Genomic DNA, 25571 nt, shown 5'->3' on the forward strand with positions numbered 1-25571 from the left:
ATTCAGTCAAGGTAGTGTTAGTATTAATATTGGAAAAGGTACATTAGATGATAGTAGCACTAGTACAAACATTGTAAAAGGTATATTATGCGGTATGAGCACTGGTACCAATGGTGGCATAGGTCCATAAGGTGTTTGTTGGTAGTGCCGGTACCAATTTAGGCAAAGGTACATTGGGCAGAGATTGAGTTGGACAGTGAGGAAGTTAGAAACCTTAATGCCTAAGAACGTCTTACAGTTAATACCAACTTTGAAATGAGAGCTGTCGGACCTTGATGAGTTGATAGTCAGATTAAAGGATGACTCTTCATGACATGAAAAACATCTTGAGGACCATTCTTAAAAGCTTGAGAGCAGAGGTAGTAGTTCTTGTCCAATAAAAGGAAATGGGATCCTAGAGAGATCGTGAAAACCTTCTCTTTCAGTAAATATTTATGGAATAGAACCCCTGTCTTCTGCTCTAGAAACTGAGCTAGAGAAGACTCAGGAGCCCTTGTCGAAGGAGGGTTTTCTGGAAGATGATTGAATGAGAGTCTGGAAGAAGAGAAGAGTATCTGTTTGAAACTGAAAGAGGAGACTGAATGAATTATTAATATGAGGGTCCAGCTCCGATGAAAAAGAGAGTTCTAGTTCCAAAAACATGATTTCTCTAGGAAGGAATTATAAAGACTAGTGCTTAGATTACTGAGAAAATGTTGACTGCTGATACAGTTATATGGAATGACAGGCAAATCTCTGGATGATGAAACAGGATGAGTATGTTTGTGCTTTTCTATTTTGTCAGCAGCTTCCTCTATGTGAGCATCAAAAAGGTTACAAGAAAAGTTGGTGAGCCAGTCTTATACTGAAATATGGAGATCTGATACTCTGAGCCAAGCCAAGTGATGCATGGCTATAGATATTAAAGAACAAGTCCTATAATCTAAATGTTGAATAGACTGTGCACCAATCAATATAAATGATATTTTAAATTTTTTTTTTTATAAATTTTAAGTGAAAGGAAGACCTCAGTGCAGGATTGTGTAGTCAAATGAACGAAGAAACATTCAATACTGCAATCCATGTGTCACCACACACCTCACCATCAGTCTTCCATGTGAGATACAAATTAGTGTCAAACTTAATAAAGTGAAAAAAACGCTAAAACATAATCTAATATGGTTGCGATAGCAAAGTGTATAAAACATCAAGAGACTGCACAGTCCAGAAATACTGTAAAGAGACAAAAACTTATCTCAATAGGGGGGTCCACACCGCTCCCAAAAGATTTCAGGACAAAAATCCAAATGCATAGTAGTTTCTTAATGATTAAGAATGGAATTAACAAAGGTTCAACTGAACTCAGTTTCTGATAACATCCTTCCTCAGGAACCTGCTGTATTCAAAGATTCTTTCAGAGAAGCAAAGACGCTGAAATAAAAACAGTGAATAACAGCGTGTGAAAGGCAGTGGAGAAGCAAACCTATGTGCCCCACTTGGTAGAGCAGAAAACCAGAACTGGAAAGACGTCACTGCATGAAAATAATGAATGAATAAATCAATAGATATATAGAATTCATTTCAAAAATCCAGTATTGTTCCCGATATTGAATAAAACTTTTTTGTTGCCTAAAAAATTACTGGGCAATATTTCAATGACAAAGATCTAAGCTGGTCAAGCGTGTGCTTCAATTGGAGACAGTGAGGGATCATGGGAGCTGTAGTTGTAGCAGTAGAAAGTCTGCTCTTATGATCAATCAGATGGGTTTTAACACATCTGAAAGTGCGGCCCACATAAATCAGTTGACACGGGCAAATAATAACATAAACAGCCCAAGCAGTCATACAAGTTGTAGATTGTCTAAGAGTGTATGTCTTGTTTTTTTGAGGATTGGTCCAAGTGGTGCATGTTAAAGAAGTTTCACATATAATATAGGAACCACAAGGTTGGTGGCCCCATAAAGAGCCCTCATCAGCCTGCATTGAAGAACGTTTGTAATTTAACAAATTGCCCAGATTTTTACTTCTTTTATAGGCGATACAGGGACCACGATTGAATGATTCATATATAGAAAGTATATGCCAATGGCGACAGATGCTGGCTACAACGGCCGCTGATCTATCCAAATGAGTTAGAACACAAACTTGCTTCTCCAAAGGGGGTGTAACATGAGATTGCAGAAGGGCAGCCGGGTTGGCATATAAAGCCCGATGGTAAGCCTGGCGTATTGTCCAGGCTGGATAGTTACGCGCTTTGAATCTGGCTTTCAAGACCTTGGCCACTTTCTTGTATTCTTGAACTGTAGAACATATTCTACGGATACGTAAAAATTGGCTGATAGGCAGCGCTTGTTTTAAGCGAGTTGGATGACTGCTATCATATCTTAAATAGGTGTTTTTCTCAACTGCTATCATATCTTAAATAGGTGTTTTTCTCAATAGACTTACGATAGATAGAGGATATCAGAATATTACCACTTTTGGTAATTCTAGTTTCGAAAAAGGTGACAGAGTGGGCATTGTATTCCATGGTGAATTTCAGGTTAATATCCAGACTATTTATCCAAGTGTGAAACTGTTTAAGAGAATTCACCGAGCCGGTCCAGATAAAAAAGATGTCATTAATGTACCTGGACCAGGCTCGGATTTGGTGGAACCACTGAGACCTATAAAGATGAATTTCTTCAAACCGAGCCACATAAAGATTTGCCACACTAGGGGCCATCTTGGTGCTCATGGCAACTCCATGAAGCTGTAGGTAAAAAAATTTTTCATATTAAAAAAAACTACTATGCGTTTGGATTTTTGTCCCAAAATCTGTTGGGAGCAGTGTGGACTTTTGGACCCCCTATTGAGATAAGTTTTTGTCTCTTTACAGAGAGTGGGGCCGAGATGAAGGAACACAGATGAATCATATTTATTAGTGTTTTTGTGCCTTGGCTTCTCCTTTAGATGTGCCTAACAAAAGGGAGTAGAACAGAAAGCTGTTTCCCCGCTTCTGTCAAAACTTCACTGGCTTCCGGTGATTTCTAGGATTCACTTTAAATGTACCTGCCTAATATTCAAGATCCTACATGGCATTCTTTCTCTCCTAATTCCACTATCCTAGAATTCTTCAAGACCGCCCACATACTCAAACTATCTTTCCCCTCGTTAAAAGGCATCATGTATGCAGGTAAATTAGGGAAATCCCTTTTCTTCAAATACACTGAGATTTGTAATAACCTCTCTGCCCCGCTGCTGAACCTAGGCTCATTCCAAATATTCCAAAAGCATCTGAAAACCTGGCTTTTCTCCAAAACGTAAAGCTATCTATTTAAAATATAAAACTAGCTATTCTCTTCATAATCTCTAATTTCTTATTATATTATGTCCTTCCCTCATTTATTAAATTTACCTGTAAACCGTGCCGAGCTCTATCTTTATGGAGATGATGGGGTATACAAACTTAAGGTTTAGTTTAGTTTAGAAAGCTCAGGCAATCTCCTCTCTGAATTTGAGCCAGCCAAAAATCATTGGCGTCAGCCACAATGACTTCTCTGGGTGTACATTTTAATTTTAGGTAGACTGAAGGAGACCCATGGAGCAAGAGTGTAGCTAGACACTCAATTTTAGGCTGGCCTGGGTCCAAAGTATGTGGGCATGAAAACTCCCTCCCCTCCCACCCGGCGATCAGGTATCTCTCAACTCCATTCTCCAATCCATCCAGTACCTTTTAATACCTTCATTTCTTCGCTGACAGTGAAGCCCGAGGTTGGCCCCATTGGGTTCTTTCCTCTGCCATGTCTGCCTAAAGGAAGCAGAAGAAGCAGAGGAAAGGATCCAATGGGGCTGACCACGGGCAGTTTACAGTAGTGTTCTTGCCAGCCAGCTGTCGCCGCTTTGGGAAAGCCACGGGGAGGGGAAGAACAGAAATGCTGGACAATGAACAGAAAAGGGTGACATTTGAAAGTATGAGTCTGACTTAAGTTGGATGATCGTAACTTGGGGACTGCCTGTGAGGAGTAGTGGTTCGTGGCCAGTAGGGGGTGATGTTTATGGGACGGTAGTGGAATGGATATCAGAACATGATAGTGCAGTATTAAGTGCCTGTTTTTCATATGATTCTGGGTAATTCTAGTTAGATACAAGCATATGTGTTAGTTAAGGCCACGCCCAATAGAAGCGTCCGAAAAACGGGTGAATAAAAATCTGAATATAAATGTGGCCAAGGCCAGAAAAACACACTACAGATTAATATAAGGGAAAGTATAATAATATTCTTTTTATGTACTTTGCTATAAGGCTAGATCATGAAGGAAATTACAGGGACTCCATTTTGGGTTCTTGTGTCTTTGGAATCCATTTTATGGTCAGTTTTTCCAAGTCTTTGTTTAGGGTCTCAGCATCGTGGTGTTAATTGATACCAGATGTGCCTTAGGCTAGCTAGGAAGAAATATTCCAAACTAAGATATAACAGGTATTAAATATGAATGAATCTAGTTATGAATGAATGGGGGCCCCTGGAGTGATTGTGTGGCTGTATTGAACAAAAGAATGGGTTTTTAAAAAACATATTATATATATTTGCAACCTAAAGAAATCCTAAAACAACATCTGGAAATAATTAACAGTCTCTAGCATAGAGAAGGGGAAACCACCACCTCCTCCTCCAAGCTAAGGCTTCTGTGTGCAGATCCATGAAATTTGAAACAGTCAGCCTAGGGAGAGCCCTCCTTTTCTCTAAGGCTGACAACTTTTCAGCACTGTAAGGTTTAGAACTTTTTAGCAGCTTGTTTGATACATAGACAAATTGTCTAAAATAAGTTTTAAGAATGATAAAGGAAGATTGGATATGTTATAAAATGTTAATGTATATTCAGAAATGAATGCAAGCAAACAAACGTAATTTTCTGAAACTTTTTTCTTTGTCTAACTTTTAAGACCACCCATGTTATTTTATTGGCTGTCAAGCTAATGATGTCACACTGATCCAAATGTATATAATAGAGTGTCTTGAGATCTTAAACTGAGCTCGTTATCAGAAGGCCATCATTTTAGCAACTATAACGACCTCCCGCTAATGCAACGGCTAACGCAATTATGCTTTATTCTTTTGGTGTCATGATTGAAAAAATAAAAACAATAATTATATTTTGGTAATAAAACCTTTGCATTTAGCGTCATTTTGCATTTTTTGTTAGTTTTCACACCTTGAGCTTTATGAGTGCGCGTCCCATGCTCACCTGCACCTGAATGAAAAAACCTACATTGATAGGTGGTATATAAATAAGTAATAAACTTGGAAACTTAGGGAGAGGGTCAATGAGGTGGTGACCCAGAGCAGTGTCATGTTCAATGTTTAGTCACATCACCAGTGCAAGTTGCATTGATGGAAACAGTAGCATATTAGCGAGCTCTTGTTGTTAGCAGAAGCTTAAACTGGTTTTGGACAGATGGTGCCAGTACCGATATTGACAACGATGCAGAAGGTGCTGAGGTCCCTGGGCATTGAGATCTGGGCGAGCTCAGATGCTGAGGAGAGAGCACTTGCAGTGATGGAGAACGATCGTCTCAATGTTGATGCTTGGGATGTTTCGAGGAAGAATGAGAGGACTTAGAGGGTGTTGGTTGTAATCCGTGCCTGAGCTTTTTAGCCTTTTTCCTAACATTGGAAGATGGTGGTACCAATGTGGACAACGTTGAAGATTGACAATAAGTAGGACTGACATGTTTTGGTGCCAAACGAGCCGATGATGGTGTCGATGTTGGTGTCCAATGAGCAATGGAATCTGAAATTTCGGGCATATCCATTGCTTTCAATGTCGCACTGAAAAGTTTCTCATATTGAAGCTTCCTTTACTATTCTCATTTCCTTCTGCAAAGGGATGCAAATATAAGAAATTCCAGATTCAATTGCTGTCCTTTCAGGCAGTATCATGGATTAGGGATCTGACTCACATATTTACACTTTCAAATTTGTATCAACAATTTCGATGTGCTTTAAAGACATCTTTTTATAGAATCTTTTGGAAGTTAGACATTGGATGTTTATTCATTTGTAATGCTAATCTCTGTGAACCACATAGAACTTAGTGGTATTTGCGGTATACAAGTGAGTTTTTATGTTATGTTATGTTTTAGCGTCCGAGTTTTCAAATGCGTGCAAAGTGTGCAGGTGATATCCCGGTGCTCGGGCCCAAGGCACTGAACACATCAAGAGTACAAGTCAGTGGCCGAAATGGTCTGGTTACATCGAGTGCATTTCTTAAACCTGCTAGGCGCCTTTGACATTAATGGGAAAACACCTGATACCAGTCAAAGGACCAGGTTTTGTAGATGATGTCACACCTTCATGTGAGACTATACTGCCTACTTGTCCTCGGATAACCACTAATACTCGTAGCAGAGAAATATGCCTTAAGCAAGCTGCCAAACATAACCTGTTCGTTGTACTTAATTTTGTCCCTTGTTAGCATAAACAATAATCAGAAGAAGATAATAGGGTCTCATACAAACAAATCGCCCTTCACTACTAAAATGGCAAGAAGGGATAGCCCTGTGGCTGTCACATTTCTCAGCCAGCATGACTGAACACAATGGAACCTGGATTAGGTGTATAGCAAGGGCTTATTCTCAGTAATAGTATTATAACTCAACTAAATATATTTCTTACATAAATTGTACCTCATCGTAGAGGGTCTGTTCATTTTAAGGCCAAATTATTATGTTTTGCTATTGTCCTTAATACCCAAGTTCCACTGCAGTTCTACATTTCACTGCAGCTGAGTTTGACATTAAAATAAATATCAGTGCATTTTATCAGGCAAACACTGTGACAACAAATACAATAAATACAATTTATCAAATGAAGAGAAAAGAGTATTTGTCCCAAATGAACCGTGCTGATTTTTAACAGGAAAGAGGAGGACCTTGTCTGTGTCTCAGTAGTGTGGCCCGCTCTCCAGAATCAGGTTCTCATAAACTAGCTACTCAGGACAGCTGGTGACACAGAACCAGCTTGCTTTCTATTCCTCTGTATCATACTTACACTCGGGTAAAACAATGATTTTGTATTTTCTTCATATTGTTTATCTAATTTCTTGTCCTAAAGAAATGGGGGAGAACAAAGAAAAAAAAAAAAATCAGCCTCAAGACAGACTTACAGGATTTTAACCTTTCTATTCTGAACCTGTCCATTACATGTGGTACAGGCACACAGTACATTTTTACTTTAGCTCAGTGTTTCTCAATTCAGTCCTGGAATACCCCCTTGCCGGTCAGGTTTTCAGGATATCCACAATGAATATATATGAAAGAAATTTGCATAGAATAAAGCCAGTGCATGCAAATCAAGCTTATGCATATTCATTGTGGATATCCTGAAAACCTGACTGGCAAGAGGGGTAGTCCAGGACCAAGTTGAGAAACATCGCTTTAAGTCAGTAAGCATCTGCAGCACTGGGATCAACTGGCTAGCAAAGAGATCGCCATCTCTTTAAATAATGAATAACCTTTTGACACCTGTGAATTTGGTTAAGTGCAATTTCTTTTTACTTGATTCAGTCTTCAAGAGTTTTCTAGTTGAGAAATAGGCTGAAAACAAATGTAAAACCATTGTGAAGACAGCAGAAAGGAGAGAAAAATTACTACTATTACTACTACTACTACTTAACATTTCTATAGCGCTGATAAGTATGTGCAGTGCTGTACAACGTATTTAAGAGAATTAGAGGCTGAGGAGATTCATACCCTTTTGCAGGTGTGAGCATTAATTTTATGCATTTATTAAAGTTTCACTGGTCAATGAGAATATGTACTACCAGAGCTATACATTGTCAGAGATACGTGGTATACAGAGAAAGAGAAGGGGGTGGTGACTAAGCAGAAAGCAAGGCAAGAAATATGAAATGAAGTTTTAGGAGCCTTTGGACAGAGTCAGTAAAAATAAAAGACTGCTGTATCAACACAAGTTATAAGCTGAAAACACATGATGAAATTAGACAATGAAAGTATCTACTCACCACACAATGGACCAAAATACTGAGGGGAATCCAAAATAGCAATGAAAACACAATCACAGAGCCCACAATATTGTCTGCAAGGAATTTCCCTGTAAGCAATATAAAAAAAAAAGTTTAATAGAAAAGTAAATATTTAATTCAGCTTATAAAGGAGGATTGTTAATGTTTCTTAGCTAACTGATATGCTGAAGCTTTAGTCCTGTCTTTCTGCATATATCTATTTATTAGGTACATATTTTTGTGAGTGATATTGCAGAAGGCCTGTCTGGCAAAGTTTGTCTTTTTGCAGATAATACCAAGCTCTGTAATAGGGTAGACACTCTGGAGGGTGTGGATAACATGTGGCGGGATCTGATGAAGCTTGAAGAATGGTCTATTAAGTGGCAACTAAGATTTCATGCCAAAAAGTGCAGGGTCATGCACTTGGGCTGCAAAAATCCAGGAGACTAGTATAGTATAGGAGGTGAAGTACTTCTATGTGTGGAAGAAGAGGGGAACTTGGAGATGATTATGCCTGATGATATCAGGGTGGCAAAACAGGTAGAAAAGGCAACAGTCAAAGTCAGGAGGATGCTTGGGTGCATAAGGAGAGGAATGGCGAATAGGAAAAGGGAAGTGATAATGCCATTCTATAAGTCTCTGGTGAAGCCTCATTTGGAATATTGTGTGCAATTTTGGAGACGCCACCTTCAAAAAGATATAAAGAGGATGGAGTCGGTCCAGAAAACTGCTACATAATTGGTTAATGGTCTTTGTCATAAATTGTATTGTGACAGACTTAGAGACCTTAATATGTATACTTTAGAGCAGGGGTGCCCACACTTTTTGGGCTTGCGAGCTACTTTTAAAATGACCAAGTCAAAATGATCTACCAACAATAAAATTAAAAAAAAAACACAACGCAGACTGTACGCATAGAAAATGTTAATTATCATTCCTATTCCAGGGTTTTTCAAAGAGGTCAAAGCAGATGACTCTATGCACTCTCACCTCAGTAACAACCATACAAAAATACCCCCTCCCTTTTTACTAAACCACGATAGCAGTTTTTAGAGCGCAGGGAGCTGCGCTGAATGCCCAGCGCTGCTCTCGACACTCATAGGCTCCCTGCGCTAAAAAACTCTATTGCGGTTTAGTAAAAGGGGACCTTAGTGTAAAATATAGACGGCAGATACAAATTCAGACACATTTTGATCACTAAATTTAAAATAAAATCATTTTTCCTACCTTGTCTGGTGATTTCATGATTCTCTGGTTGCACTTTCTTCTTCTGACTGTGCATCCAATCTTTCTTCCCTTCTTTTAGCCTGTATGCTTCCTCTCTTCCAGACCTCGTTCCCTCCCCCAACTTTTCCTTCCTCTTCCCTGCCCTTTCTTTCTCTCTGCCTCCCTTTCTTTTTTTCTGTTTCTCTTCTTTCCTTCTGTCTCCCTGCCTGCCCTTTTTCTTTCTTTCTCCCTGCCCTCCCCCAAGCCACTGCCACTGCCATTGCCATCGGGAACCAGGACTCAAACGCCACCAATAACAGACCCCAAGCTCTCCCTGCTTCGGCCAACCAGCATTCCTCTCCCCGACATCAATTCTGCCGTCTGGAAGAGGAAGGCTGATCAACCCAAGATCTTGATCAACCTATTGGGGGAAATGCTGCCGGGTCCTGCCTTTGCGGAAACAGAAACTAGGCAGGACCCGGCAGGAAGAAGAACAAATGCTTCACTAACCTGTCTCCCGCATTAGCCCGTAGCGAACGCTTGCTTCAGGGCTCTCAACATGTGCGTGCCGGCTTCCCTTCTCCCCCTCCCCCCCCCCAGATACAACTTCCGGTTTCGGAGGGAAGAGAAGGGAAGCCGGTACGCACACGTTAGAGCCACGGAGCATAAGTTCGCTACGGGCTGAAATCTCCAAGCCGTTTTTTTTTTATGTTCAGCAGCGGTGGCAGCAGCAGATGACAGCTGGGCGGACCGCCCAGCTAAAAGGCCCTAGAGAGAACACTGGAGAGGAAGGCTGATCTGCCCGGTAGATCAGGACGGCAACACGAGTCTATCACGGAGCCCGGGATGGGCTCCGCGATCGACTCGCGTTGCCTTCCTGAGCTACTGGTCGATCGCGATCGACGTGTTGGGCACCCCTGCTTTAGAGGAAAGATGGGAGAGAGGGAATATGATAGACGTTTAAATATCTCCATGGCATTAATGTACAGGAGGTGAGTATTTTTCAAATGAAGGAAAACTCCAGAAGGAGAGGGCATAGGTTGAAGTTAAGAGGTGATGGGCTCAGGAGTAATGTAAGAAAATATTTCTTTACAGAAAGGGTGATAGATACATGAATAGTCTCCCAGAGGAGGTGGTGGAAATAAAGACTGTATCTGAATTCAAGATAGCATGGAACAGGCATGTGGGATCTCTTAGGGAGAAGAGGAGAAAGTGGATGGGCAGACTGGATGGGTCATTTGGCCTTTATCTACCATCATATTCTATGTCTCATCTTCTATCAACCTCGCTACACTCATGTCACCCCTCTCCTTAAATCACTTCATTGGCTCCTTATCTGTCTTCGCATACAGTTCAATCTCCTATTACTGACCTACAAGTGTGTTCATTCTGCTACCCCTCAATATCTCTCCTCTCTCCTTATACATCTGCCAGAAAACTCCATTCCTCAGATAAGCTGCTTTTAGCTGTACCCTTCTTCTCCACTATCAATTCCACACTTTGTTCCTTTCATCTAGCTGCCCCCTATGCCTGGACTATTTTACCTGAGTTTGTCCACCACGCCCGTTCCCTTACCTTGTTTCAAAGCAGACTGAAAAACCACCTTTTTGATATAGCCATAACCATATTCCCCATTGCCCACCAACCTAGCCAGCAGATTAACCATTCCCCTTAACTGTATCCATGACATCCTGTTTGTCTGTCTTGTCTGTTTAGATTGTAAGCTCTTTCGAGCAGGGACTGTCTTCTTTGTGATTCTGTACAGCGCTGCAAAAGGCTGGTAGCGCTACAGAAATAATTAATAGTAGTAGACGATAAAGGAGGTTTTTATGCCAATGATTAGATGACACCCTCGCACAATAAGGGGGAAATTCCATAAGTGGTGTCCAAATTGGGCATCTAAAATATAGGTGCCTACAATCTATATGCCTATATTAATAAAAATCAATTTCAAAATTAGAGGTAATGACATCATAAGAACATAAGAATAGCCTTACTGGGTCAGACAAATGGTCTATCAAGCCCAGTAGCCCGTTCTCACCGTGACCAATCCAGGTCACTAGTACCTGGCCAAAACCCAAAGGGTAGCAATATTCCATGCTACCAATACAGGTCAAGCAAGGGCTTCCCCCATGTCTTTCTCAATAACTCAATAACAGACTATGGACTTTTCCTCCAGGAACTTGTCTAAATCTTTCTTAAAACCAGCTAGTCTTTAAGCCTGTTACATTAACAGGTGCTAGAATATATGGCTGGCTGTCTTTCTTTCTTTCTGTCTCTCTCCCTCCTGCTATCTTTCTTTCTGTTTGTCTCTCTCCCTGGCCCCCTTTGTCTGTCTTTCTAACTCTCTCCCTGCCCCTGTGTCTTTCTGCCTTTCTTTCTGTCTTCCTACCTCCCGCTGTCTGTCTTTCTTTCTATCTCTCTCTGCCCCCTATGCAGCAGCAGCATTTCTTTCCCCCCCTTCCACTTCCTTGTGCAGGAGCCACAGCAGCATTCCCTCACCCTCCATTTCCCTGTGCAGCAGTATTTTCCTCCCCCCACCCCACTTCCCTGTGCAGCAGCAACAGCATTTTCCTCCCCCCCCCCCCCACTTTCCTGTGCATCAACAGCAGCAATATTTCCCTCCCCCTCCACTTCTCTGTGCAGCAGCAGCGTTATTTCCCTTTCCCCTCTATGTCCCTGTGCAGCAGCATTTTCCCCTACCCCCCTCTTTCCCTTCCCGCGGTCTGGCCTGCTCCCTTAGTCCCTTGCTGCCCCTCCTTCCCTTGGTCTAGCCTGTGCCGCGGTGGCTCCTCTCACGATCGCCGCCTGTGTCGGAAGCCTTCTCCGACGCAGGTGCGGCTCATGTAAGGAGCTGCTGCAGCAGCTTTTACCATAAAAATAAACTTCAGCCGGTAGGGCCTTATTTCCTTTCCGCGGTCTGGCCTGCTCCCTTAGTCCCTTGCCGCCCCCCTTCCCTTAGTCTAGCCTGTGCCACCGTGGCAACTCTCACGATTGCCGCCTATGTCAGAAGCCTTCTCCGACGCAGGTACGGCTCGTGAGAGGAGCCGCCGCAGCGGCTTTTACCTTAAAAACAAACTTCGGCCGGTAGGGCCGTATTTCCTGGATGGAGAACTGCGCGAGGTGGAGAGCAGGGAGGCCATCGCTTTTGAATTTGTCTGGCGGCCATTGGCACAGTTAAGCGTGCTGCTGGCCAGGGATCTACGGATCACGGATCACGCAGGTAAGAGTGCACATGCGCACTTAGCTTTTTATTATACATACACACACACACAAACACACATACAGGCATGCAATTAGGACATTAAAATATACATTACACAGAGATTTGACATTCGAAATACAAACATATAAAGTTTTCTAATTGATTAATTCATCCTGTTCATGGAGTATTTAATAACAAATTTTGTGATTGATGATGTAAATTTGAAAAATTTTATCTAGCAAAATTTTATACATATATATAATATGATGTAGATCCTTATATCCTTTTAAATATATAAACCTTAATGAATGAAATGTGTGTATGGAAAATTTTAAACACTATTATAACATTTTAATGTATATGTGCAAATATGATATTCCACAAGTATCTGATATCATGTAACTTCTATTTAGAGAGCTAATGTATTTTAATAAATGAGGAAGTGGAACACAAACGTTTTAAGCCAAACGTAAGTAAACATACCTGAAACTTGAGCTCATAAAAGAAATTAATGTCACCTATGTTATTTGTCTGCAAAATGTGTGATACAAATTAAAAACAATTAAAAATGAAGAAAAGAAGTGTAAAAGTAGAAAACGTAAAAGAAAAAAGAAAGGGAACAAAAAAAAAGAAAAGAAGGAAAGGATAGAAAAGAGTAAGGATAAAAAGAAAAAAGGAGAAGAAAAAATGGGAAGAAAAAAGGAAGAGGGAAAAAAGAAAAACGGAAAAAAGTAAAAGGGGGGAAGGAAGAGTGGGGGTTTGGAAGGAAGTGAGAAAAGATGTTGAAAGAGAAATAAGAAAAATAGCAAACCTTCTTACTATTATCTTAGAAACATAGAAACATAGAAAATGATGGCAGAAAAGGGCTATAGCCCACCAAGTCTGCCCATTCCAAGTATACGCCCCCCTGAATTCACTCCCTTAAAGATCCCACGTGAGCATCCCATTTGCTCTTAAAATCCGTCACGCTGTTGGCCTCAATCACCTGCAATGGGAGCCTGTTCCACTGATCCACCACTCTTTCGGTGAAGAAGTACTTTCTGGAGTCTCCATTAAACTTCCCTCCCCTGATTTTCAGCGGATGTCCTCTGGTGGTCGAGGGTCCCATGAGACAGAAGATATCATCTTCTGACTCGATGCGACCCGTGATGTACTTAAACGTTTCAATCATGTCTCCCCTCTCTCTTCGTTCCTCAAGTGAGTACAGCCGCAACTTCTTTAGTCTTTCTTCATACATGAGATCCTTTAGCCCCAAGACCATCCTGGTGGCCATTCGCTGAACCGACTCGATCTTCAGCACATCCTTACGGTAGTGTGGTCTCCAGAATTGAACACAGTACTCCATGTGAGGCCTCACCATGGATCTGTACAGCGGCATAATGACTTCAGGTCTCCTGCTGACAAAACCTCTACGGATACAACCCATCATTTGTCTTGCCTTGGAGGAAGCCTTCTCCACTTGATTGGCAGCCTTCATGTCTTCACTAATGATCACCCCTAGATCACGTTCCGCTGTGCTCCTAACTAAGGTCTCACCATTTAGTGTATAAGTTCTGCGTGGGTTTCTCTTACCCAGGTACATTACCTTGCATTTTTTAGCATTGAAGCCTAGCTGCCAAATAGTAAAATAAAAAAAAATTCAAATTCAAAATGCAATATAACAGTATAATAATAATAATAACTTTATTTTGTATACCGCCATACCCTATTTAGACAAAGATCAAAAAGACAAGATAACAGTTTGAAACTACTATTTTCAGAAAAGAAGCAAACAGACATACATATTTACATCATACGAATTACCATAACTGTAGTCTCAAAAACAATTTACATACTCTCAGTTTCTATAATTACGCAGGCTATGTATAGACCTCACAGTTTGAAGAACAGGCTCCGAATATTAAACGCAACTTTACACAGCGTCCTCTTTTCCTTCCTTTGTTTTTGGCTCCTTTTCTTTTCTACTTTTTCACTTTTCTTTATTTTTAATTGTTTTTAATCTGTACCATACATATGTTGCAGGCAAATTTCAAGTTTCAGGTATATTTTCTTACATTTGGTTAAAAACGTTTCTGTATTCCTCATTTATTAAAATACATTAGCTACAAAGGCCAATTTCGGAGGGAGGGGTAAATTTTCCCAATTTTTATAGGTATCATCAAGCCTATATTTTGCGTTAGGGAATGTATTGGGTCCTCCCGGAGCTCATTGAAAAACTCCGATTGGTTGTGACTTGAATGGCAACTCATGTCTCCATTACGTCTTTGTCATGTGCTCAGTATCAAAATGCCTAGTTACAGTAAAGAAAACAGAATGTTAGCTGATACATGGAAAACATTGCACTATGTAAGTAATTTAACAACTATTCCAATTCATAAATCTACAAATCAATCTATATGGGTGAACTCCAAGATTCAAATTGGCGGAGAAAGGCTCGTCTGAAGGCATTGGATGATAGCAGGAATACGGTTATTAGATGATGTTATTTCTAATGGTAAAATGCTTGAATTTTCACAATTGCAACATAAATTTGGTCCTAATAAATCAGAAAGTTTTAGATGGTTGCAGCTGAAGCATGCCATTCAGGCGGGGTTCCCTAACTGGAAAAACCTTAGTAATCAATATAGTTTGGAATTCTTATGTTTCCAGGCGGACTTCTTGGGTCACCAGACCGCCCAGTGGAATAAATTGTTAACTGGATTGGTTAAAAAGAAACCAAACACTGGTCTGAGAGATATTTGGAGCATTGAGATTAAGCATCAAATTACTGCATCTCAATGGCCACGAATTTGGTCTTGGAGGATGAGATGTACAGTGTCAGCATCTATGAGACAAACTTGGTTTTTTCTGTTACATAGAGCATTATGGACCCCTGTTCGGTTACAAAAATTGGATAGCTCTAAGTCTAATAAATGTTGGCACTGTCATCTTGAAGCAGGGACTTTAGATCATTTATTATTCTATTGTCCATTAATTATGAATTTTTGGAAATAAATTTGGGACCAAATTAATTGTTCATTAGATAACCCAGTGGCGTTATCATATGATACTGTATTGTTTTGTATGGAAATGAGAGCAAAAAGTCAGATTTCTACAAATAATAAATTATTACTTATAATGACTGGGGTTGCCATTCAACAAATTACGTATAATTGGAAGAATTGGAGTAGATTAAATTATAATTTCTGGTGGAATTCCTTGTGTCATATTTATAAAATGGAACGATTTATTGCAATACAGAGAGGATGTTTTAGGAAATTTCAAGATGTGTAGGAGCCATTAACAAAATATTGTACTGATTAGAGGACATTATTTTTATTTTTTTTCTCTTAAATTTACAAGTTCAATAGTGGGGGGAGGGGGGTAATTTTATTGGTACATATTGTATAAGGTATTGATTATATGATAGGAAGGGTGGTCGGATCATCATCTAATAGCATTTTCCTACTTTCATTTAGCTATAAAACCCCAAAATTCCAATAAAATAATTAAATTCAGAGATCTCAACAATCTTTCCTCTGACACCATTTCAACTCTATACTCTTCTGATTTATCTGTTCTTTTCTCCACTTCATTGGATGACTCTCTACAACTTTGGACTGCGAATATTTGCCATCTTTTAGATTCTGTAGCACCACTTCAAGTTAAAACTATCCCAGCCAAAAAAAATACCAATCCCTGGTATACAGCAGAACTTAAACTCATGAAACAACAATTAAGATCGCTTGAACGAAAATGGAGAAAAGACAAATCATTGTGTAATTTAGAATTATTTAAAGATCATTCCAATTTTTACAAATCAAAAATAAATCAAGCTAAAACAAAATTTTATTCAGGTCTGATTCAGAAAGCTACTAACTCCTCTACCCTCTATCGAATATTAAACTCTATCACATATTCTATTAAAAAAACAAATAATCAAGTAAATAATCTTCAACTCTCCGCCCAGGAATTAGCCAACTTTTTTACTGAGAAAATTGATAAAATCAGATCTACTTTCACTTCAAATACTTCCAAACAAGTGCAAATAGATTCTAGTGTGTATTCTTCTAAATGCTCCACCTTCAATATTCCTAATCTAACAGAGATCAAATCCATTGTCAACTCAATTAATATCAAAAGTTCCTCTAATGACTTAATTCCTCCTTTCTTTCTTAAGAAATTTTTTACAATCTTCGGTCCAGCAATACTTACTTTGGTCAGTGAAAGTCTAAAACAAGGCATCGTTCCTAAATCTTGGAAACACTCTATTATCTATCCGATTATTAAAAACCATAAAACTAGTTTAGAGGATATGTCAAACTATAGACCTATTGCCAACTTACCATTTCTGACTAAATTAACTGAGAAGATAGTTTTTAATCAAATCTCTGACTTCATCGAAAAAACAAACATTCTTCACCCAAACCAAACAGGTTTTAGGCAACACCACTCAACTGAACATTCATTAATAGGCATGTCCACAATAATTCATTATTTTCTAGATCATCATCAATCTGTTCTGTTAATATCATTAGACCTCTCATCAGCCTTCGACACCATCGATCACGTATTATTACTACACAGACTTCAATCAATAGGAGTTACTGACCAAGTGCTCTCTTGGTTTCAATCTTATTTTTCAGATCGCTCCTCCTCAGTTTGCTTCAATAACTCTACTTCTAATGTTTCTTCTACTGTAAATGGCGTCCCACAAGGTTCCATACTGTCTCCTCTTTTATTTAATATATTTCTTGCACCTTTATTAACGTTATGCCAATCTATTGGTTTCAATGTCTTCGCTTACGCTGACGACATCCAACTCTTGCACCCTATTGATATCGATAATCCATCAAATACCTCAGAAATTAATGCGAAATTAGAGAAAATTCACACTTGGTTAGATACAAATAGGCTCGCTCTAAATACTAATAAATCTAATGTACTGCTGTTTCCGTGGAAAGACAATCCCAAACTTAAATTCCCTATTATTATCAAGAATCATTCCTTACAAGAAGTAATAAATATTAAAATACTAGGAGTTATTTTTGATCATAAACTTTCCTTTCATAATCATATTAGCTATATTATATCATCATCTTTTTTTAGGCTTCGCCAAATTCGATCTGTTGCTCAGTTTCTTAATAATAAATCCCTCAATATTCTCATCCACTCATTCATTATCTCAAAAATAGATTACTGTAACGCTCTGTTCAAAGGCATAGCCCAAAAGGAAATTAAACGCTTACAAATTATACAAAATACCGCTGTTAAGCTCATTTTCAAAGCAAAAAAATTTGATCACGTAACTCCACTTCTCAAGGAAGCTCATTGGCTTCCTGTTGCTCACAGAATCATCTATAAACTTAGCCTTCTTACTTTCAAATCCTTATCTTTTAAAACTCCGGCCTTTATCTATAATCTTCTAATCCCTTACATAACAAATAGGACTCTTAGATCCACTGATCAACATTTGTTAACAATTCCATCTCTCAAAATTATAAACACACGACGTCAATATATTTTCTCTGTTACTGCACCCCAAACCTGGAATTCTTTACCTTATTATTTAAGACAAGAATCTAACCTAGAAAAATTTAAAAGTAACCTGAAATCTTTTTTATTTATTGACGCCTTTGTAAGTCAACAATAATTTTACTATAAAATAACTTCAAGATTATGCTCTTTTCCTTCCCTTATGTACTTTCCCTAAATGTTTTACCCACCTTTTTATGAAAATGTAACTTCTATCCCTCCCTTACCGTAATTGTTTCTGGTATTGTCAAAAATGTTTTGTTTGTTTTGTCCACACTCTTAATCTGTATTGCTTTTAACTTGTAATTTTGAGTTGTACATCGCTTTGAATTAAGATAAAGCGATTAATCAAATCCAAATAAACTTGAAACTTGAGATAAAAGCATTTCATTTGTATCATTGATGATTAATAAGTTATATATTTAATGTTAATTTTGTTTGGATTTATTATCACACTTATTGTAAGTTTGAAAATGAGTAAAGAATTAAAAAAAAATACATTAGCTATCTAAATAGAAATTACATGATATCAGTTACTTGTGGAATATCATATTTGAACATATGCATTAAAATTTTATAACGGCGTCTCGAAGTTGCTGGAGAGCAATTCCTGCTCAGGGCTCCATCGGATGACATTACCCATCTGTGTGGTGACTTCATCCAGTGCTTGGCCTCGGAGAATAGGGAAACAATTTTAATGCAGGAAGAAACAGATTCCCTTCTATATCAGACTGATGACAATAAATGAGCATTTAGTCCTTACCAAAAGTGTTGATGCTGAGTTTATCAATGAAATCCCAAATACGCTCAATCACATCTTGCACTTGCTTCTCACATTTACCCTGTAAAGAACAAACCACATGCAAGGTGACACAATGGCCAAAGCTCAAAATACTCCCATACTAAGATGAAGATAAACTGAACGTTTGCTATTTTACCACAGTCTGTAGGATTAGAGTCAGAAAGGCAGTCCTGAAAGAAGAAAACAGTCTGCCGTATAGGTGGTTGGTGACTCAACTGTTTGGGGAGGCTAACACAGGTGAAGTTAAGGCACTTTTAAACACGGTACGGAAGAACCCCTACCAACTGCCTCCCCCTAGTACCTCTATAACTAATGGTATCATGCACACTGAGTATACTCTATGGAATTATGTGCCCAAAAATTAAAATAATATATTAAAGAGAATAGTATTTCCATTATAATTTACAGGTTCTTTAATACTTGGCTCCCAGTCAGCACTAGTTCCCCAGTCCAGCATCTTCCTGTTGGCCATGTGATTAGTGTTGTACTGTATTCTAAAATAAAAATCAAATTCTATTTGTTTAATCTCTGTTGTCTGACCATTTAATTTTTCTAATTGTTGCCCCTTGTCTTTAGTTTCTTTTTTTTTTTTTAACTTTATTCATTTTCATATCTTACAAGTGTATAATACTCAATCAGAGAATTCTTACAAATCACTTGACATTCTTATATATTATTATCAAAAGCATAAAAAAGAAACCCTCCCTCACAATCCCTTCCATTAGGAATCAACCAATTAAAACATATATCATACATCCCAATTCCACACTATTTATATTCTTATATAATAAAAAGGTGTTTAAAGTGTCTAATCATTAGAGTATGTAATCAATGGCCCCCAAATCTTTTTAAAAGTGTTATAATTTCCTTGCTGTATAGCAAGCACTCTCTCCATTTTATAAATATGACAAATTGAATTCCACTAAAAGATATAATTAAGTTTAGTATAATACTTCCAATTTCTAGTAATATGTTGAATAGCAACCCCCGTCAGTATTAGCAAAAGTTTATTGTTATCAAATAAAATAGTATCATAGGATAGAGCAACATGATTTTCTAACAGTGAATTAATTTGGGACCAAATTAACCTCCAAAAGGTATTTATATAGGGACAGAAAAAAAGTAAATGATCTAATCTAATCTAATCTAATCTAAATCTTGGGTTTATATACCGCATCATCTCCGCAGATGGAGCTCGACACGGTTTACATGGTTAGGGAAGGAACGGAACTCCAGTGGAATTATATAAGTATGAGAGAAGAGAGGTTGGTGTGAGAGTGCCAGGAGCGGGACGGGGTTACGTTCTGGAGAAGAGCCAGGTCTTCAGATGCTTACGGAATGGTAGAAGGGGGCTCAAATTGCGGAGAGGGGAAGGGAGACTGTTCCAGAGCTGAGTGATTCTGAAAGGGAGGGAAGAGCCAAGTTTACCAACAAGGGAGATGCCTTTTAAGGAGGGGTAGGATAGTTTTAATTTTTGAGTGGATCTAGTGGAGGTTGGATTTGAGGAATTCCAGGATAGAGGGATAAAAGGAGGAAGGATACCGTGGAGGATCTTGAAGGTTAGGCAGGCACATTTAAAGTAGACCCTGGAAATAACGGGAAGCCAGTGGAGTTTGGATAGGAGCGGTGTGACATGGTCAAATTTACTTTTTGAGAAGATAAGTTTGGCCGCGGTGTTCTGGATTAGTTGGAGTCTGTGGAGGCTTTTCTTTGTTAAGCTTAGGTAAATGGAATTGCAATAATCCAATCTGGAGAGGATAATGGATTGTACGAGGACGGCAAAGTGTTTTTGGTGGAAGCAGGATCTCACTTTCCTCAGCATGTGAAGGCTGCAAAAGCATTTTTTTATCAGGGAGTTGAGGTGGTCGTTGAAGGATAATGATGAATCTATGGTGATGCCCAGAACTTTGCTAGAGAATTCCAGCTGTAGAGAGGAGCCTGTGGGCAGTGGGATGGAAGTGGGTAATTGATCAAGTTTAGGGCCGAGCCAAAGTAGTTTAGTTTTGGACTCGTTCAATTTCATTTGTACAGTGTGAGCCCAGGATTGAAGTTTGGTTATGCAAGAAGAAATGTTAGCTGCGAGATTGGTGAGGTTCGCGTCGGTCTCGATGAGGACCAGGATATCGTCGGCGTAAGTGTAGAGTGTTTCTAGGGGGGATAGGTGGAGAAGATTCAGGGAGGACATATAAATGTTGAAGAGGATGGGAGAAAGGGGGGAGCCTTGTGGGACTCCACAAGTCGGTTTCCATGGGGAGGAAGAGGAACCATGTTTGGTGACGGTGTAAGAGCGAGAACGTAAGAAGTTCGAGAACCAGTCAAGGACTGTAGAACTAATGCCTATCTCGGAGAGTAGGAAGATTAGAATGTCATGGTGGACAACGTCAAAGGCAGCAGAGAGGTCGAATTGAAGGAGAACGGCAAATTTTTTGTGAGAGTGAAATTGTTGGATCTTCGAGATTAGGGAGGCCAGGAGGGTTTCGGTACTGAAGTTGGGTCTGAAGCCGTATTGATAGGGTAGGAGGATAGAGAATCTTTCCAGGTAGGCTGAGAGTAGTCTTTAGTTTCTGCTTTCCTTTGTCTTTTCTTAATTCTTATAATCCTTTAAACTCTTGTGAACCACACTAAACTCTTAAACACTTGGCTAAAGCACAAGTCGATATATCCAAAATGGATGTAATGGAGAAGTACTAAGGATCTCAAGTGCTCACAGCTATAAGCCTGATGTAATTTTCAAGCTAATAACCACAGGGTGAGCTATCATCGGTCCTGTATATTCTCCTTTTTCTTCAATTTTTATCAAAACACTTTTTTTTTTAATATTTTCAATGTATTAAATACTTTGCAAGTCTTATTTTAATTTATATACTGGTCTTCATTTATTAAGCAATACTCTCCCATTCAAGAATATAGTTATGAAGTACTTAGGTGAAATGAAGCAAAATAATTGATTCTGTAGAATGGTTATAACATCTAAAGACCTGTTAATAAATAAATGTTTAGTAGTTTTAGGAAGGAACTTTTTTAATAAGTTCTAAAAGTTTTAAAAAGTCGGGCATTTAAAAGTATAACCGGAGGCACCGCCATAGAGCATTTATTAGTGCAAGTATTTACCAAAAGTATTTATTACAAATTTAAATTCAAGTATTGTCTTGTTTTAGTTGTAGTGCTATTGCTGGTGCTTTTCCTGATGAAGCTCTTCTAAAGTGAAGCTAAGTACTTCATAACTATATTCTTGAATGGGAGAGTATTGCTTAATAAATGAAGACCAGTACATAAATTAAAATAAGACTTGCAAAGTATTTAATACATTGAAAATATTAAAAATATTAAAAAAGAAAAAGTGTTTTGATAAAAATTGAAGAAAAAGGAGAATATACAGCACAGGTGTCGAAGTCGGTCCTCGAGGGCCGCAATCCAGTCGGGTTTTCAGAATTTCCCCAATGAATATGCATTGAAAGCAGTGCATGCACATAGATCTCATGCATATTCATTGGGGAAATCTTGAAAACCCGACTGGATTGCGGCCCTCAAGGACCGACTTCGACACCCCTGATATACAGGACTGATGATAGCTCACCCTGTGGTTATTTTCTTAATTCTTTACAGGGTTTTCAGTCTGTCATTTTTCTCTCTCCTCCTGTCTTCATTTCCTCTACATCCGATTCCAACATTGATCTTTTTCTTTCATCTTTATTCCATTTACTATTATTTAAGCCCATTGCATTAACGGGTGCTAGAATAGATGTGTGTGTCTGTCTTTCTTTCTTTCTTTCTCTCTGCTTGGCCGCTTTCTTTCTGTCTCTCTCTTTCCTCGGCTGTCCACCACCACCCCTTCCTTGCTTCCCCCTGTCCAGCAGCAGCCCTTCTCCCTTCCTTTTACCTCCCCCCTTGTCTAGCAGCAACTCTTCCCTGCTCCCCCTGTCTGGCATTAGGTCTTCTCCTTTCCTTTTACCTCCCCCCTGTGTCTAACAGCACCTCTTCCCCTGCTCCCCCTTGTCCAGCAGTAGGCCTTCTCCCTTCCTTTTATCTCCCCCCTCCCAATGTCTAACAGCACCTCTTCCCTGCTCCCCCTGTCTGGCATTAGGTCTTCTCCCTTCCTTTTACTTCCCTCCCCTTGTCTAACAGCACCTCTTCCCTGCTCCCCCTGTCCAGCAGTATGCCTCCCTTCCTGTTATCTCTCCCCCCCCATCCAGTAGCACCTCTTCCCTGCTCCCCCTGTCCAGCAGCACCCCTTACCTGCTTCCCCTGATCGTTCGTGTCTGCACTCCTCTTCAAAAAAGCTTACTGAGGATCACGGCCAGCTGTAGCGAATCTCGCAGGCACTATGCACCTCGGTAGCACGTTCACTCTGACGCGATCCAGTGCGTCAGAGGGAACGTGCTACTGAGGTGCAGAGCGGCCTGTGAGGTTCGCTACTGCCGGCCGTTATCCTCAGTAGGCTTTTTTGAAGAGGAGGGCAGACAGAAGAGCCGCTTCAGTGGACTGGATGGAGGACTACCGCTTCGATGCCTAGAGGAGCTGGAGAGCAGGGAGGTCGGCACTTTACAATTGCTCTGCCAGTAGCGCTCATGGGCACTCCTGCCTGCCACAGACATACGGATCACGCAGGTAGGAGTGCGCATGCGCGCTTAGCGTTTTATTATTATAGATGTATGTTTTTATTATGTTAGCTGCCTAGGGATAGGTGGGTTATAAATTTATTTTAAATAAATAAATTGTGGCAAGGTGGCATATTATTGACTGCCCCGTATGTGATGCCAGTGTTTAATCAAGAAGGATAACTCACAAAGAGTGCCAGATAAAACTCTGGCTGCCTTTTTGGACAGATTGAATTATATAGATTTTTATCTGCCTTCATTTACTATGTTATTATGTTGTCAGGTTTAACACATTTTAAGAGTTTTTGCACAAGTGGCAGTGCATTCTGGGGAGGCTCCATCTGTTTTATCTGTCTACTTGGCTGTCCATACTGAAACACACACACTCCTTATACAGCTCCTATCACCCTGAGATAGACTTTACCTTGTATTTTCATACCTTGACCAGATATGCATAAGTTTGCTAATGAAAGATGGGGAAGATTGCTACCAGAGAATGACACGGGGAAAAAATCTGTCCCTGTCACTGCACCGTCCCCGGCCCACCATCCTCTGAACCGCCCCGTCACCGCCGTTCCCTTCACCGCCCCGTCACCGCCATCCCTTTCACCGCCCCGTCACCGCCACTGCCATCCCATTCACCGCCCCGTCCCCGTCCTCGTCCCCGTCTAGCACCCATCTTCTTCCCTCCGCTCCCCCATAGTCTGGCATCTGTCTTCTTCCCTTCCAGCGTCTTCTCCCTACTCTGCCTTCCACATTTCCTTTCAAGGTCTGTTCCTCTCTACCCTCTTTCAATGTCTGTTCTATTCCTTTCCACCACCACCCTTCCCTCCCTCCTTTACCATCTGTTCCTTTCTACCACCCTTCTTTCATATCTTCTATCAGTCCCCCCACCATCACTAGCAGTCTCTCTTCTCCCTTACCATGAGCAAATAGAATTTCTGAAAATTGTATTGTTGAGGCATTATTTCTAGAACACCTTTTTTTCCAGATGGATAATGACATCAATTTTATAATTCTTACTGTCTACTGATTTCATTCACAATTTGGTTTGTGTTTTGTACCTGAGGATTCCATGAGGCATTTAACCTTTTCCTGTCTCTTCTGTGATTTCATGTTGATTCCTTCAATAATGGAGTCTCAAGGCAGTAGCAGTTTTCTATTTTGGGCTCTTTTGACATTGTTTAAGGGATTTCTTGTACATTTGGTGCTGGTTTTCTTTGATGAGGTCACTTCAGAATCTATTTCCAAGGAAGAGAAACTTTTTCCCTTTCACCCCCTCCTTCCTTGTGTGAGCCGGAACACGCGGTCCCCGCAAGCAAGTAATTTTATATCATTTTCATTCTATTCATTCATAGAAATTAAAGTCTAGATAATGCCAGTCACATAACAAAACATGATTTTACAAAAATAATTCCCTGCACAGTCAAGCCTGCAAGGATTACTAGATGTCTTTCAGCAGCTCCCCTCCCTCCCTCCCTCCCTCTTACCTTTGTGGCCAAGTCAAAATGATCTACCAACAATAAAATTTTAAAAACACAAAGCACGCTGTACGCAGATAAAATGTTAATTATCATTTATATTCCACGGGTTTTCAAAGAGGTCAAGGCAGATGACTTTATGCAATGTCACCTCAGTAACAACTATACAAAAATAGACAAATATTCCCCCTCCCTTTTTACTAAACTGTGATAGCGGTTTTTAGCGCAGGGAGCTGCGCTGAATGCCCCACGCTGCTCTCGACACTCATAGGCTCCCTGCGCTAAAAACCACTATTGCGTTTTAGTAAAAGGGGGCCATAGTGCAAAATATAGACAGCAGATATAAATTCTCAAAACGGACACATTTTGATCACTAAGTTGAAAATAAAATCATTTTTCCTACCTTTTTGTCTGGTGATTTCATGAGTCTCTGGTCCTTCTACTTTCTTCTCCTGCCCCCCCCCCCTTTCTTTCTCTCTCCCCCTGGCTCCCCTCTTTATTTCTGCCTTTCTTTCTCTCTCTCCCTGGCCCCCCTCTTTATTTCTGCCTTTCTTTCTCTCTCTCCCTGGCCTCCCTATTTATGTCTCTCTCCCCCTGGCCCTCCTCTTTCTTTCTGCCTTTCTTTCTCTCCCTCTTGACCCCCTCTTTATTTCTGCCTTTCTTTCTCTCTCCCCCTGACCCCTCTTTATTTCTGCCTTTCTTTCTCTCTCCCCCTAGCCCCCCCCCTTTATTTTTTCCTTTCTTTTTCTCTCCCCCTAGCTCCCACAAAGCCATCGTGCCAAT

At 39.9% G+C, this 25571-nt stretch overlaps 1 protein-coding gene across 2 annotated transcripts in view; it reads right to left on the reverse strand.

The window, feature by feature from the left end:
* The window catches only part of ADAM17 (ADAM metallopeptidase domain 17), a 170617-nt gene that overhangs the window by 4088 nt on the left and 140958 nt on the right, over positions 1 to 25571 (reverse strand). For both annotated transcript variants that reach the window (XM_033936709.1, XM_033936710.1), the window contains 3 exons: positions 18671 to 18749; positions 7983 to 8071; positions 7010 to 7066 (listed from right to left, as the gene is read on the reverse strand). In XM_033936709.1, coding sequence (XP_033792600.1) covers positions 7010 to 7066; positions 7983 to 8071; positions 18671 to 18749 — 225 coding nt within the window. The remainder of the gene's footprint in view (positions 1 to 7009; positions 7067 to 7982; positions 8072 to 18670; positions 18750 to 25571) is intronic.

Source organism: Geotrypetes seraphini, chromosome 3 (assembly GCF_902459505.1).
Source record: "Geotrypetes seraphini chromosome 3, aGeoSer1.1, whole genome shotgun sequence".
In the NCBI taxonomy this organism is placed as follows: Eukaryota; Metazoa; Chordata; class Amphibia; order Gymnophiona; family Dermophiidae; genus Geotrypetes; species Geotrypetes seraphini.